Source organism: Myotis yumanensis, unplaced genomic scaffold (genome assembly GCF_028538775.1).
Source record: "Myotis yumanensis isolate MYYU_CA2020_CCGP unplaced genomic scaffold, mMyoYum1.0.hap1 SCAF_44, whole genome shotgun sequence".
Taxonomy (NCBI): Eukaryota; Metazoa; Chordata; class Mammalia; order Chiroptera; family Vespertilionidae; genus Myotis; species Myotis yumanensis.
This window is the reverse complement of record NW_027223795.1, coordinates 215,421-232,270: the sequence shown is the minus strand read 5'-3', so window position 1 is coordinate 232,270 and position 16,850 is coordinate 215,421. Positions and strand designations below refer to the sequence as shown.

The 16,850-nt window shown below is 45.4% G+C and overlaps 1 protein-coding gene across 1 annotated transcript in view; it reads left to right on the top strand.

Annotated features, from left to right (window-relative positions):
- Positions 1-966: 966 nt before the first annotated feature.
- The window catches only part of LOC139000929 (sulfotransferase 1C4-like), a 33,329-nt gene continuing 17,445 nt past the window's right edge, over positions 967-16,850 (top strand). The window contains exon 1 of the mRNA XM_070402864.1: positions 967-1,275. Within this exon, the coding sequence (XP_070258965.1) occupies positions 1,110-1,275 (166 nt within the window). The 5' untranslated portion in view covers positions 967-1,109. The remainder of the gene's footprint in view (positions 1,276-16,850) is intronic.

The following is a 16,850-nucleotide window of genomic DNA, read 5'->3' as shown; positions in this document are numbered from 1 at the left end:
GGCCTGAAAAAGTTCCCACCCTCTAGCCATGCGCTTCTTCCGGGTGTGGCCAGCCCGCTCCACTGGGAGACTATCCCAGGGCCCCCTGGCCCCTCATTAGCATCTGCCCAGGTGTGGTGGGGAGGGACTCCTCATGAATAAGCAAGGGCGCTCCAACCACAGGCACTTCCAAAGGTTAGGAGCTCTGTGCCAGGAAGAGAAACAGGAGCAGAGCGATGGCTGTTCTCTTGTATCACAGGACGACAGGGAAGTTGGCTGGTGACCAATCGCACTTAGCATTTGAAGGGACAATGGAGAGGAACCGGCCTATGGAGAGCTGGTCAGCCAGGAGGAGGGGGCCCCGAGGGAGGAGGAAAGCGGCTCTCAGGAGCCAGGCTGCTCCGGAAACGAGCCCACAGCCGCCTCTGGAGTGAGCCCCAAGGAGGAAGCAGGTGGGGCGAGTCCTAACGCAACCCCCCCTGTCACTCCCTTTGCTTTTGAGACAACCTGTTTAAGAGCCGTGAAGAGACGCCTGTTGGTAGGAACACTACACGCTCCAGCAGGAAGGAACCTCCTCTCATGAGCCAGTTTGTTTTATTCTTTAAACCCAGAGCGGAGCCTGTCGGTTTCTGGGCCGGGAGGGTCCCATCCGGGACCTCGTGGGTCACAGCCACAGGCCTGCCCTCCGGCCGCCAGGAAGTGGCTCGCTGCTGCCATCTGTCACCCCTGCACTCGGCGTAGACCTCCCAGGAGAGACAGCTGAAGCGCCTGCGCCTTATCCCATGAGCACAGGTGACACGTGAGAGCTGGCCCTGACCCTTGTTGCATTGATGCCGAGGGCAGGGCCAGCAGCACCCAGCGCTCGGATTGGCGAGGCCCGGGGTGTCGCTCCGGATCGGCGGGGCCCGGGGTGCCGCAGTCGGGGGAGGGCCGAGGCCAGGAAGCGCCTGAGTGCGAAGTCCCAAACCACAGGCCGGCTCAGGGCGGGGCCACCAGGTAGCGGCTTTTCCCTGCCCCGCGCAGGCTCCCAGGAGGCTGCGGTCAGAGGCTGCCTGTAGGGTGTCCGACCACAGCTCTGCGCTGACTGAGAGCCCGCAGTCTGTGGGAATAGCACTCGACTCCCGACACCAATGGCCTTGAGCAGAATGGAGCTGAAATGGGATGGGACAGAGCGCATGACTGTGGACTATGTGAAGGGAATCCTGCAACCCACGCCCACCTGCGACAGCTGGGACCAGATCTGGGACTTCCAGGCCAGGCCCGAGGACCTGCTCATCTGCACCTACCCTGAAGCAGGTGGGGCGGGCAGGGAGCAGGGGAGGGGGCGGGAAATGCCTTAATAGTGAAATAAAGAGATGACCGGGTTTCAGAGGAGGCTGCTGGCTGGGCAGAGTGAGGCCACAGCAAATCGCCGTGGAAACTGAAACTAAAATGACCTACAAGTTTTAAGCGATTAATTCTTCCAGCAACGCACATTTCGTTTTACTTCCTCAGAAGGGCGTGAATAAAACAGCAAAGAACAAAAGGGCTCTAGACTTGGTGACTGATTCGTTCCCCAGGCAGGCCTTCCTGTGGGCCTGGTACAAAGCCGCTCTGTGTGGGTGAGCAGGAAAGGGACCCAGGCTGATTTGGGGACGAGTAGGGGAGCTGTGGTTCTGCACTGCTGACCTGCTCAGCAGCCCTCAAATCTGCAGGTCAGGAGCGGAGAGCTGTTCTTCCTAAGTGTCCCAGTTATGCCCCAATTAATTAATGATCTGTCTAGATTTAGTGGGACATACGCAGGTGACCAGGGGTCAGCAATAACGGCCTACCCCCTGGTACTTCAAACCTAGACAGTTGAGCCGAGCCGGAACACATGAACACACAGACAGAATTAGTATGCAATCACAACTATTCCTAGTGGGTCCTAGGCTCCAGCAAATGCGCCCGGCGATGCGCACCGAAAGACGGACGATGAAGACAGAGACAGACGGGCGGCCGCAGTTGGGTCAGGCTCACACAGCACAGCAGTCAATCAGGGGCTCGTCTCACGGAGTGACGTGGAGTCCGCCTCTCATCAGGCAGGAGATGTCCACTGAAGAAAATCTGCTCTTATACAGCCAGTAGTAAACAACTTGTGTCTTATCCGTGTGGGCCAGACGGTGTGCCTTATGCTAGGAGCAGGGTGTTTACACTTTAAGGGCTTAGGGCATTCACATCAAGATAGTGGGGCATTCACCACATTTTGGAAGTTACAGAGTATTGGGGTCTTCACACAGCAAACATTTCACACAGTAATTATTTCCACACATTAGAGGGGTTTCCTTATGACCATAACATTATTATAACATTCCACCTGGTGGTCCCCGAGGGACATATGGGGAGGGGGACCACAGGGAGCCAAAAATTAATTTTATTTTTTTTTTGTTTCTTTTTTTTTTTTTTTTTTTAAATTAAATCTTTATTGTTCAGATTATTACATTTGTTCCTCTTTTTTCCCCCCATAACTCCCCTCCTTCCAGCTCCCACCCCACCCTCCACCCTCACTCCCCACCCACTGTGTTCATCCATAGGTGCATGATTTTTGTCCAGTCACTTCCCGCATCTCCCACACCCCTTTTTCCCCCAAGAATAGTCAGTCTATTCCCTTTCTATGCCCCTGATTCTATTATAATCACCAGTTCATTCTGTACATCAGGTTATTTATTCACTTGATTCTTAGATTCATTTGTTGATAGATGCATGTTTGTTGTTCATAATTTGTATCTTTACCTTTTTCTTCTTCTTCCTCTTCTTAAAGGATACCTTTCAGCATTTCATATAATACTGGTTTGGCGGTGATGAACTCCTTTAGCTTTTCCTTATCTGTGAAGCTCTTTATCTGACCTTCAATTCTGAATGATAGCTTTGCTGGATAAAGTAATCTTGGTTGTAGGTTCTTGGTATTCAGCACTTTGAATATTTCTTGCCATTCCCTTCTGGCCTGCAAAGTTTCTGTTGAGAAATCAGCTGACAGTCTTATGGGTATTCCCTTGTAGGTAATTGAGCCTCTTTCTCTTGCTGCTTTTAAGATTTTCTCTTTGTCTTTTGCCCTTGGCATTTTAATGATGATGTGTCTTGGTGTGGTCCTCTTTGGATTCCTTTTGTTTGGGGTTCTCTGTGCTTCTTGGACCTGTAAGTCCATTTCTTTCACCAGGTGGGGGAAGTTTTCTGCCATTATTTCTTGAAATAGGTTTTCAATATCTTGCTGTCTCTCATCTTCTGGCACTCCAATGACTCTGATATTAGACCGCTTAAAGCTGTCCCAGAGGCTCCTTACACTATCTTCACACTTTCGGATTCTTTTTTCATTTTGCTTTTCCAATTGGGTGTTTTTTGTCGAATCTTTGGTTTGATTATTGTACTCCTCTGGTCTGCTATTGGGTATAATATTCTTTATTTCAGTCCGTGTATGCTTACTTTCTAATTTCTTTATCGTAGCATCGAGGGTCTCATTAGTTTTCGTGAGGTTCTGCACAAATTTATGGCAAGCCCTCAAAATTGCGATTCTTAGCTCCATATCCTCCATTTCTGTCATGTTTTTTTGTCTCCGCATCTTTTATGCTTTCTTGGTGCACCCCCTTGTGGTCTCTGTGCGCAGTCTTGTTCTAGCCAAGCCTTAATTGTTGTAGTTAACACTAGAGGGATTTGACCCTCAGGCCGACTGGCTATAGGAATCAGCTGTGCGGAAAACGTCTGTCTTCTGGGGAGGCGCTAATCCAGCCTTTGCCTGAGGCGATCGGCAAATGGCTGTGCGCAGGCTTTGGGCGGGGCGGGCTCAACAGGGCGGGCGGAGGGAGCAGTTATGGCCGCGCTCAGTCCCGTTCCCAGAGGCTCTGCTTCTCAGAACCCCGGCAGCCGCTGCAAACCTCGGAGAGAAAGCTGCCCTCAGGTTCCAACTGATGCCGGGTAATCCCGCTTCTCCCGTTTGAGTCTGGGTCCCTAGAGATTCGCCCGGATCTGGAGCCCAGAGTCTGAGACTCACTCCCGACAGAAAACGACAACCGCGCCCTCAGCCACCAGCCCGCTTTCGCGCGCACCTCGGTACCTTTGTATTTTCCACACTGCGCCGCCTCTGAGCCTCGATTTGCTGTTCTCTTTCCTTCTAGTTGTAGAGTCTCTCTTCAGCCAGCCTTCCTGTGGTTCTGGGTGATGTCCGTTCAGTCTTTTAGTTGTATTTTTGAAATGGTTGTTTGCGGCAGCGGTCTCCGGTGTTTACCTACGCCGCCATCTTGGTCGACCCCTAATTTTATTTTTTCTGCAGCGTAGGAATCTAATGAAGAAGGAGAGGAGGTAGATAATGGCTAAGACAAATAAAATGGTTTTAGCTGTTTGCCAAGTAGAGGTGACAGAGTTCCATCCTTTTTGGATGTAATAGAGGGGGTTAAAGAGATTCCAGTGTGGGGTGCAAGGTACAGTCCTCCAGAGAGAAGCGATGGTGGTCCTGAAGTCGCAGTGTTTGTCAAGGTCGGCCAGGTCTGCAGCTGTGTTGAGGGTCATGCTGTTGGGTGTCAGGAGTAGGTGGTCGATGGCTTTCAATGTTGCTCCAAGTTTCTTGATGGTGTCATCAGAGTGTTTCTGGAGTTCTTTTAACTTAGAAATGGTGTTATTAATGGAAACGGGTTGGTGTAATGCTTCAGGGAGATAGAGAATTGGATAGGTACAGAGGGATGAAAATATAGGGAAGTTCTTTCAATAAAGGAGGAATATTGGGTGTCATTAAGATATATAATATTCATAGGGTGAGAAAGAAGGGTGCAGTTATTAGAAGAATCAAGAGGAAGGTCAGAATTAGAGGTATAATCATAATATGTAATATTCACAAAGCAGGTAAGGAAATAAAAATGGCCGAAGTTATATATAAGGGGTTCTGGGGTATGGGGGTTCATGGGGACTGAGAAGAGGGACAGTTGAAGTGGGTTGGCAGCAATGTAGATATTAGGTGTGAATTCAACAAGGGAGTTTCGGGGGGAGAAGTAAGGTTCAGCATAAAGTAGGTCAGAATCGGGTTTAGCCCACGTACCGTCAGGTAAGAGTGCAGGGAGATTTAGGGCAGAATATCCGACCAGGTGTTCGCCACCTATTGTAGGAAGAATAGTTAGTTGGCAAGAGAATAAATCGCAGCCAACAGGTTTAGAGAAATCAACCATAGCGGTTGAATCACTCCAGGTTGGGTTGAAGCCATGTCCCAGAAGCATAGGGTATGAATGTCTTTAAGAGCACAGTGAGGAAGTTTTGGGTTTGTTGGCAGGAATAAAGTAGTTGGAAGTCTGAGAACCTGGTATTGAGATCCTGAAGGTCTACGTGAAGCTGGCGGATGTTGTCATCCATGGTTTTTGCTCCGGCTGAGAGTAGTTTCAGTTGCTGTTGGGTTTGGATTGCTAATTCATAGGCTGAGTGGAAATTTCTAGATATAAGGTGTAAGCGTTCATTATATCTAGAGTTTTGAAGTTTGGTGTATTTTTGTAGGTCTAAAGATATTTCGGCAATTTTGACAGTGTTAGCTAAAGAGACCGTGAGAGAAAGAGCTGCAACAGCGAGTCCAAGTTGAAGCAAGTGTCTGCGGTTGGTTTGTCCAATAGATGGCAGTGATGGAAGGTTAACTTGGAGTTTATTTCTGAGGGGTGCGCATTGGGGAATGATAGTAGTTACTAGAAAATCTTGTTTTGTAAAAATAATAGTTGTAGAGTGGATTATAGGTCTGTAGATAATTCTCATTGGGTTGTTTGTTTGGGTTATAATTGGTGGTGGTGGAGATGTAGAAGGTTGAGGGTTGGTGATGCCATAAGAGAATAGTGGTTGGTAGTGGTATGTTCTAAGGCATACTGTGCTGTTATAACATCCTCTATGAATAACGCAAGGTTGAAGAGGGTTTTTTGTAAAGCAATCCGCAAAAGAGAGTTGTGTGTAATACAGTGTGGTTTGTAATGGGTGAGTAAGAGTGTAGGTATAATTTGTTCCATGCACCATCCATATAGTGGAGCATGTATTGTTGGTATCTTTGTGATAGGGTTCCTGAAAGTCTGTGTGTGTTTGTTGGATTAATGTTTGCTCCAAAATTGTAGAACCATGCAATAGGTTTCAGACCATATGAGATGTTATATGTAAGGTTTACAAGGTCGTCCTGAATATTTAAACATGAATGGTGTCTTAGGTCAGGATTAGAGATGATATTAGGTCTGATTACAGTTTTAGGGTATTGATAAATGTATGTGGTGGAGTCGCTGGGTGAATTGGCAGTGTCTACGCTATTGCCAGTAGTGAATTTGAAAGGAATAGAAAAGTTAGTCCAGGAGGTAATAGGGAATGGGCCATAAGAATATGGATTTGTGTGAAGAGAATTGAAGGAAGAAGCATAGGTTTGATGTGTCTGGAGTAGGTAGGGTAGTTTGAATCCCACGAATTGGAGGTGAGAGACACAGCCACCTGTAAGGCTATACATGGGCGTAGTCCTTTTAAGTAGGAAGACTGGGAATTTGTAGTTTCCTTTCGACCATGAAACATTTGCCCATGTGTAAGGGTCTCCATCAAGGGTGTAGTAGAGAGTGTTTCTGAGGGTATTGTAGATATTGCTGTGTGTTATATTAGGAAGTTTCACAATGGGGAGTTTAGGGTATGTTGCATGAAAGTTGGGAGATAGGGGTATGTTAGTGAGATTTGCAAGAATGTATGCTCTGTGTCTGGTTGCTGTAGTGTTACAGAGGTGAGATCCATTAAAGGAGTAAACAGGTTTGTCTTCAAGTAATGTGTGTGTGTTGGATATGACTCCTGGGAAATGTGGTGTTGTGAAGTTTGTTTTCCAAAATCCCCAAAATTCGGGTTGGGATACTTTCCATTTAACGGATTCGTGTTGTCTGACAGTGTGTGCCTGGAGAAGCCATAAGACTTGAGGAGAGACTTTCTCCATGGCATTGAAGCAATTGAGAACCGTAAGAAGTTCAATGTATGCTCCAAGAACTAAATCAGAGTCATCATTTTTTTCTGTTTAAAGAAATTTTCTATGTTGGACTGGGTGTCATTCGGGATAAATGCAATGAAGCATATGCGAGCTATTTTACCAAGTTTAAGATTGTTATTAATTTGGAGTAAAGGATTGTTGAAATTTTTAAATACAAGTGGTGTAATGAGATCTGTAAGAACTTGTGGAATATGTATGGCCAGAAATTTTAGTCTGAGGTTAAAAATTCCTGAGGGGTTATGACGTCCTCTAGTGGTGTTGTAAGAGGTGATATAAGTGTTGGTGACATGAGTCAATGCAGAAGTTGCCGAAGATTGGAAAGTTAGGAAAGCCTATGAGGTAGTATTGATAATATGTAATACTGTTTTCTGTGATTATATGAGTCATATTAAAATGTTCCATTTCATTGAATCCTAGTGGGAGAGTTGGGTTTAGTAGGTGGTGAAAAGAATGGATGTCTGTTAAAGATAGGTATTCCTGTAGGTGTTGTTGTAGGTGTAGATGTTGTAATTGTGTCATTTGTGTATTCATCATAACCCAAATTCTCATAATCCTCAAAATTGTCTCCCTCTTCACCCATGTACCAGAAATGCATTAGTCTTTCCATAAAGGGAATGACATTGAGATTTGCTCTTTGTATACATGAGTAACAAAGGGATCTATGTTTTGGATGGGTTGAGAATAAGAGGATTTGTTAATGGTTTTATATGTTGTAGTTGATGGTTCACAATGCTGTGTGTCTATGATTGATATTGATCTAGTGGTGAGTGCATCTTGAAACCATTGAAGTGGTGTGCAGTTTTTCAGTTGGGTGTAGTAATGAGCTCTAAGAGTCGTTTGCTCAGAATTTAGTGCAAGGGTTTGGCAAGAGTGTGCAGGAAGGTATGCAGGGCAGAGTTTATAGGTGCTATGGTAGTAGATCGAGGTATTAAAATCAAAGTGTCCTATAGAGTATGAGAATAAGGAAGTATTATTTGTCACTATGTGTACAGTTGGGTACACATAGTGTTTTCCCGATTTTTTTCAGTTTAGGTATATGGGTAGGATGTGTAAGAAAGATAAGTGAAGGGATTGTTGTTGTGGTAGTAGAGGGAGCAGTGGTAGGGTTCGAGATAGAAGTAGTGATTATAGAAGTATGGGTTGAGGCATTGGAGGTATCAATAGTAGTGGTAGCATTAGCAGAGGTGGCAGTAATAAGGGAGAGCATAAAGACTAGCGGTAACAGAAAATATCTAATTGCATGTCTCCCTGTTCTAAATCCTGAATGATGTCTTGTGCTAAAGTGCATGGTGATTTCTTCCTGAGTGATACTGGGTATGCATTCCCATATTGGCAGCGTGAGGGGAAATGGTGGGGATTGATAGTGGAGCATAAGAAGCAATGAAGGAGGTTGCTAATGAGAGTAGTTGGGATAGGATCTGGGTCTCTATTAGGAGAGTAGATGGCTGCCTCCACCAAGCGAGTGTAGTGCTGTAAGAGGTGGAGGTAATTAATAGTAATTTGCTCTGGGAGATATTCAGCAAATGCTTGAATATCTGCCGAAACCAGTTTGGCTCAGTGGATAGAGCGTCGGCCTGCGGACTGAAAGGTCCCAGGTTCGATTCCGGTCAAGGGCATGTACCTGGGTTGTGGGCACATCCCCAGTAGGGGGTGTGCAGGAGGCAGCTGATCGATGTTTCTCTCTCATTGATGTTTCTAACTCTCTATCTCTCTCCCTTCCTCTCTGTAAAAAAATCAATAAAATATATTTTAAAAAATGCTTGAATATCATCCAGCAGGTTATGGAGACTTTGTCTCACTGGGCCTGTGAGGCTAGTCTGTAGGTTTGCTGGGTTTTCAGAATAAGAGTTGGGTATCCAGCAGTACCAAGAATCATTACATATCAGGGGGTGAAGTCGTATGCGATAATTGTCAAGAGCAATACCAGGGTAAGGAGGAATTGTTGGGTATGGGGCTCGTTCTGAAGGAGGGTTAATTGGAAGTGGGGTAGAGAGAACAGTAGGGTAAGTGGGGGATTGGTTTGGTGTGGATTGTGGGGGTACTGGGACTGCTGAGATTTCTTCTAGAAATTCATCTAGTTGTTCCGGGTTTCCAGTGCCTGATCACTGAAAAAGAGAGGGGTACTATTTGTTTAGGATGCAGAGGGTATAGTTATAAAGAGCGGAGCAGGGGTTTTTTAAGGTCTCTAGGGTCGCGTGGACGGTGATGGCGGGCTCGGTGGTGGTGGTATTGTCACATGAAAGATACGGACACCACACCACATCCAATGGAGTGTCAGTGGGGTTGCTAAGAGTGCTATAAGGAGGAGGAATCCAAAGAGGGAGATGCAGACAGTCCTTAAGCACATTGTTAAGGAGGCATTTGAGAGTCAACACTAGAACTAGTGTGGGAAGGATTGAGAAGGGGAGTGAGAGAAGTGTGTAGAGATCAATATAGAAGCTTTTGGGTGAGCAGTTGGGTCATGCCAGAGGGTAGAGTTCTGTAGTTTGGTTTGTTGTAGGTGTCCTAGACTGTTTACAGTCCAGAAGAGCGATGATCCAGAGTGGGCGATTATTTCCTGTGGGGATAAGGAGCCAGCCTTAGCGGATTTGGTTAAGATTTTATAGGGTAATTTTTTGGTGATATTGAGGGGTGGTTCATGATCTGCAATGGAATTATTTACAACTAGAGGCCCGGTGCACAAAAATTTGTGCACTGGGGGGGGTGTCCCTCAGCCCGGCCTGTGCCCTCTTGCAGTCTGGGACCCCTCAGGAGATAACGACCTGCTGGCTTAGGCCTGCTCCTGGGTGGTAGAGGGCAGGCCCAATCCCTAGGTGCAGCCCCTGGTCAGGCTCAGAGCAGGGCTGATTGGGGAGTTGGGGCGCCACCCCCTGTCATGCACAGAGCAGAGCGGATTGGGAGGTTGCGATGCCACCCTCAGTCACGCTCAGGGTGGGGCCGATTAGGGGGTTGGGGCAACGCCCCCTGTCACACTCAAGGCAGGGTCGATGAGGAGGTTGCGGCGCCACCCCCTGTCACGCACAGAGCAGGGCCAATCAGGGGGTTGGGGCGCCGCCACTGTCACACTCAGGGCAGGGCCGATGGGGAGGTTATGGCTCTACCCTGTCACACACAGAGCAGGGTAGATAGGGAGGTTGTGGCCCCGTCCCCTGTCACACACAGAGCTGCATGGCGATCAGGGGGTTTGGGCGCTGCCCCCTGTCACACTGATCCGGTGCCAGGAGGCCTCGAGGCTCCGCTGATCCCGGTGCTGGGAGGCATATTACCCTTTTACTATATAGGATAGAGGCCTGGAGGCCAGCTGGTTTGCCCTGAAGGGTGTCCTGGATCAGGGTGGGGGTCCCCACTGGGGTGCCAGCCTGGATGAGGGGATGATGGCTGTTTGCAGCTGGTCACACACCCTTCAGGGTGGGGGTCCCCACTGGGGTGCCTGGCCAGTCTGGGTGAGGGGCTGAGGGCTGCTTTCAGGCTGGCGGTTGTTGACTGAAGCTCCCAACCACTCCTTTTTTTTCTCTTTTTTTTTATTTTATTCTGGTCCAGCTTTAGCTCTGGCTCTAGCTCTGAGGCTTCCTATCTGGTTTGTTTGCCGTTCTATAATCGAAACAATGTATAACTTCAGCTCTGAGATCCCGGCAGGCTGAAAGCTGGTTTCTGGGGTTTTGTTTAGCTTCTTATTTGCAACATAGTACATAGTTGCTTAGAGTTGCAACTCAGAGGCCGGCAAGTCAGGCGGGGAACGTTGGAGTCTGCAGTCACTGGAGCAAGCAAGCCTCATGTTCGCTTCCAGCTGCCTGGCTTCCGGCCGCCATCTTGGCTGACAGTTAATTTGCATATACTCACTGATTAGCCAATGGGAAAGGTAGCGGTCGTACGCTAATTACCATGTTTCTCTTTTATTAGTGTAGATGTGTGGTTGGAGTAATTCTTCTATTGGGGAAAGTCTATTTGCCTTAGGTGTGGAGTTTAGTTGTAGACATGCTTTGTCTAGTAATTCTTGTAGTGTCTTGAATGACCTGTCCATGAGTAGTGTTTGCTGTTTGTGTTTGAGGAGGCCATTGTGTCTATGTGTCCAGCTGCTTGTGGGTTATAAGGCAGGTGGAAATTCCAATCGATGGCTAAGTCTTGTGCTTCTTGTTGGACTGATGATGCTGTGAAGTGTGTGCCTTGGTCTGATTGAAAGATTTGCAGTGGTCCATAGAATGAGAACCATGTTGAGAGTGCTTGAATAGTGGTTTTTGCATTTGGATGTCTTGAGGCATAAGCATAAAGTATTCCAGTTGCTGTATCAACAATAGTGCATGCATATTTGTCTGCAAAGGGTACCTGAAGTGGTCCAATAAAATCAATTTGTAAGGCTTGATTAGGCAAGCCTAATCAAGTCTTAGGCACAAATGCATTAGTCAGTCTGGGTGTTATAAGAGATTTAAACGTGTGAGTGCCTTTGCATTGTTCACAGGAATTGATTGCTTGCTTGATGAGTTTAATGGGTGCCTTTAGGTTCCTCTTAGCAGGGGTCCTCAAACTACAGCCCACGGGCCACATGCAATACAAATACTGTATTTGTTCCCGTTTTGTTTTTTTACTTCAAAATAAGATATGTGCAGTGTGCATAGGAATTTGTTCATAGTTTTTTTTAAATTATAGTCCGGCCCTCCAACAATCTGAGGGACAGTGAACTGGACCCCTGTTTAAAAAGTTTGAGGACCCCTGCATCTTAAGGAACCAAGGGGCAAGAGAAGAATGTTTGAGGTATCCTAATGTTGTACGTATCTGTTGTATAGATTGTGGTGCAAAGGTGAGTTCTGACGTAGATGGGAGCAATTTGTATTTGCCATTTTCTTTCCTAAATTTAAGTTTAGGAAGAAGGGTGATGGACTAGTCATTATTTTCATTTCTTACTAATTTTAGATTAATTGCTAATGATTTTGATTTGTCCACGATAGTGATGTTGTCTTCAGGTGTGATGCCTTCTGCTAATGTATCTGCTATTGGGTTGTGGAGCATGTGGGTGTTTTGTCTGTGGCGTGAGCGTTGACATGCATCATTGTATATTTTATTTTATTTTAAACTTAAAGAATGTTTATTGAAAGATACACAAAGGGAGTCAAAGACATTTGGAAGAAGATACATGCATCACATATAATAGGCAAAGGGCCACCCACCCAATGGGCAAAAACATGGCCAATAAACATGAAAATATGCTATGCTTTGCTAGTAATTGAACAAATGAACATGTAAACCCCATGAGAAAACATTTTATACCAACCAGACTGGCAATCAAAAACAATATTGTAATAGCAATGATTAGCAAAGGGTATAGAACACCAATGTATTTCTGGTGACAATGTAAACTGGTATAATTCTCTTTAGAAACCAAATTCAGTTTACCATTATTTAATAACTTTGAAGGTATATCCAATGAACCAGCAATTCCACACCAAGAAATACACCCTGGAAAAATCGTTGCATAGGTGTACTTAGGGAAATATACAAAAGAGCTCCTAGCAGCATTATTTCTAATAGCAAAATAAATAGAAATAACCCAGATGCTAATCAATAGCTAAATGGATTAATTAATACCAGTTACACAGAACCACACAAGTGAGTCTCAGAAATATAATGCTGAACAAAAAAAAGTGCCTTGTAAAAGAATGCATGAAAATGATTCCTTTTATATTACGAGAAAAAAAAACCATGCAAAATTGTTCAAGATGTTTTTGGGACAAAGCCTAGGTGATAAATCTATGAAGAAATACAAAGGAATAATAAACAAAAAGCTCTCAATGGGGGTTATCTCTGAGAGGGGTGGGGGGGGGGGGATTTAAGGGATAGTCCTGTTGCCCATCATAAATGTAAGGTCTGGGGCTGGGAAAATAGGGTCTTTCCTGATCCCACCAGCTGAGTTGAACAAAACAACCCAGAACTGCCGAGCCACATCCTGCTGGACAATAGCTGCCATCCTGGGACCCACCAGAGCATCCTGTTGTGCTGATGGCCAATAAATAACCACCGGAGACTTCTCAAGATGGCCAGGGTGCAGCTGTACCAACTTCCCGCTCATCAATCACCCTCCACAAGCTACCTCAGATAAACCTGATTGGTCCAACAGCAGCATAAAAAAGCTCTGCCAGGCATAGCGGGTGTGACTCCCCCGGCCTGCACCCCCAGACCGTGGGACCTTGCCCGAGAGCTTCCAATAAACGCGATATTTTGCTCTTACCCTGCTTGTCTTGGTCAATTTATTGGCTTTGGTCAGATTAAATCTTAAATCTCAGATTAAACCTTACATTAAACCTAACAATAAACTGGGAGGTGAGTTCATAGGTGTTCATTTTATCATAAGTCTTTATGCCTTAGATTCATTTTCCTTTTTCTTTTTTTTTAAATTAAATCTTTATTGTTCAGATTATTACAGTTGTTCCTCTTTTTTCCCCCCATAGCTCTCCTCCACCCAGGTCCCACCCCACCCTCTGCCCTTAACCCTCCCACTGTCCTCATCCATAGGTGTATGATTTTTGTCCAGTCTCTTCCTGCACCCCCACACCCCTTTCCCCCCAAGAATTATCAGTCCACTCCCTTTCCATGCCCCTGGTTCTATTATATTCACCAGTTTACTCTGTTCATCAGATTTTTTATTCACTTGATTTTTAGATTCACTTGTTGATAGATATGTATTTGCTGTACATAATTTTTATCTTTACCTTTTTCTTCTTCCTCTTCTTAAAGGATACCTTTCAGCATTTCATATAATGCTGGTTTGGGGTGATGAACTCCTTTAGCTTTTTCTTATCTGTGAAGCTCTTTATCTGACCTTCAATTCTGAATGATAGCTTTGCTGGATAAAGTAATCTTGGTTGTGGGTTCTTGCTATTCATCACTTTGAATATTTCTTGCCACTCTCTTCTGGCCTGCATAGTTTCTGTTGAGAAATCAGCTGACAGTCATATGGGTACTCCCTTGTAGGTAACTGACTTTCTTTCTCTTGCTGCTTTTAAGATTCTCCCTTTGTCTTTTGCTCTTGGCATTTTATTTTATTTTATTTATTTATTTTTTTTAAATATATTTTATTGATTTTTTACAGAGAGGAAGGGAGAGAGATAGAGAGTTAGAAACATCGATGAGAGAGAAACATCGATCAGCTGCCTCCTGCACATCTCCTACTGGGGATGTGCCCGCAACCCAGGTACATGCCCTTGACCGGAATCGAACCTGGGACCTTTCAGTCCGCAGGTCGACGCTCTATCCACTGAGCCAAACCGGTTTCGGCTGCTCTTGGCATTTTAATTATGATGTGTCTTGGTGTGGTCCTCTTTGGATTCCTTTTGTTTGGGGTTCTCTGCACTTCCTGGACCTGTAAGTCTATTTCTTTCACCAGGTAGAGGAAGTTTTCTGTCATTATTTCTTCAAATAGGTTTTCAATATCTTGCCCTCTTTCTTCTTCTGGCACCCCTATAATTCAGATGTTGGTACACTTGAAGTCCCAGAGGCTCCTTACACTATCTTCATATTTTTGGATTCTTTTTTCTTTTCTTTTTTTTAAAATTAAATCTTTATTGTTCAGATTACATTTGTTCCTCCCCCCCCCATAACTCCCCTCCTCCCAGTTCCCGCCCCACCCTCCGCCCTCATTCCTCACCCACTGTCCTCATCCATAGGTGCATGATTTTTGTCCAGTCTCTTCCCGCATCTCCCATTCCCCTTCCCCCCCCCCCCCAAGAATAGTCTGCCCATTCCCTTTCTATGTCCCTGATTCATTATAATCACCAGTTCATTCTGTACATCAGATTATTTATTCACTTGATTCTTAGATTCACTTGTTGATAGATGCATGTTTGTTGTACACAATTTGTATCTTTACCTTTTTCTTCTTCCTCTTCTTAAAGGATACCTTTCAGCATTTCATATAATGCTGGTTTGGTGGTGATGAACTCCTTTAGCTTTTCCTTATCTGTGAAGCTCTTTATCTGACCTTTAATTCTGAATGATAGCTTTGCTGGATAAAGTACTCTTGGTTGTAGGTTCTTGGTATTCAGCACTTTGAATATTTCTTGCCATTCCCTTCTGGCCAGCAAAGTTTCTGTTGAGAAATCAGCTGACAGTCGTATGGGTATTCCCTTGTTTGTAATTGAGTCTCTTTCTCTTGCTGCTTTTAAGATTCTCTCTTTGTCTTTTGCTCTTGGCATTTTAATTATGATGTGTCTTGGTGTGGTCCTCTTTGGATTCCTTTTGTTTGGGGTTCTCTGTGCTTCTTGGACCTGTAAGTCCATTTCTTTCACCAGGTGGGGGAAGTTTTCTGCCATTATTTCTTCAAATAGGTTTTCAATATCTTGCTGTCTCTCATCTTCTGGCACCCCAATAATTCTGACATTAGTGCGCTTGAAGCTGTCCCAGAGGCTCCTTACACTATCTTCGTATTTTCGGATTCTTTTTTCATTTTGCTTTTCCGGTTGGGTGTTTTTTGCTTCTTCGAATTTCAAATCTTTGGCTTGATTCTTGCACTCCTCTGGTCTGCTATTGGGTATAATATTCTTTATTTCAGTCCTTGTATGCTTAATTTCTAGTTTCTTTATCGTAGCATCGAGGGTCTCATTATTTTTTGTGAGGCTCTCCACAAGTTTATTGCAAGCCCTCAAAATTGCGTTTTTTAGCTCCATATCCTCCATTTCTGTCATGTTTTTTTGTCTCCGCATTTTTTATGCTTTCTTGGTGCACCCCCTTGTGGTCTTTGTGCGCAGTCTTGTTCTAGTTAAGCCTTGATTTTTTTAGTTAATACTGAGGGATTTGACCACCAGGCTGACTGGCTGTGAGAATCAGCTGTGTGGAAAACTTCCGTCCTCTGGGGAGGTGCTAATCTAGCCTTTGCCTGAGGCAATCCGGCAAATGGCTCTGTGCAGGGCTTGGGCGGGGCGGGATCAACAGGGCGGGTGGAGGGAGCAGTTGTGGCTGCTCTCAGTCCCTTCCCAGAGGCTCTGCTTCTCAGAACCCCGGCAGCCGCTGCAAACCTCGGAGAGAAAGCTGTCCTCAGATTCCAACTGATGCCGGACAATCCCGCTTCTCCCGTCTGAGTCTGAGTCCCTAGAGATTCGCCCGGATCTGGAGCTCAGAGTCTGAGACTCCCTCCCGACTGAAAACGACAACGGCGCCCTCAGCCACCAGCCCGCTTTGCGCGCGCACCTCGGTACCTTTGTATTTTCCACACTGCGCCTCCTCTGAGCCTCGGTTTGCTGTTGTCTTTCCTTCTAGTTGAAGAGTCTCTCCTCAGCCAGCTTTCCTGTGGTTCTGGGTGATGTCTGTTCCGTCTTTTAGTTGTATTTTTGAAGTGGTTGTTTGCGGCGGCAGTCTTGGTGTTTACCTATGCCGCCATCTTGGTTCTCCTGGATTCTTTTTTGTTTTTGCTTTTCCGGTTGGGTATTTTAAATCTTTGACTTGATTCTTGGGATCCTCTTGTCTGCTGTTGGATCTCTGTATATTATTCTTTATTTCAGTCAGTGTATGCTTAATTTCTAGTTGGTCTTTTTTCATATCCTCCAGGGTCTCACTAAATTTGTCAGCAGTTTCCAGAAAATTCTTGAAAAACCTTATAACCGTGGTTTTGAACTCTATATCCAGTAGTTTGCTTTCCTCCATTTCTGTCATTTGTGACCTGTTTCCTTTGTCTCCACATTTTTTATGTTTCCCTGAGTGGCTTTGTGCACTAGGTGTCCTATAGGGCCCAGTGGCTCAGCCTCTCCAATTACCTGAGGTGGACACTCTTGGTGCACCCCTTTGTGGGCTTTGTGCACAGTCTTGTGTAGTTAAGCCTTGATTGTTGTAGGTATCACTGAGAGGAATTGACCTCCAGGCCAATTGGCTGTGAGAATCAGCTGTGTCTGCAGTGGGAGAACTTCTGTGCTGA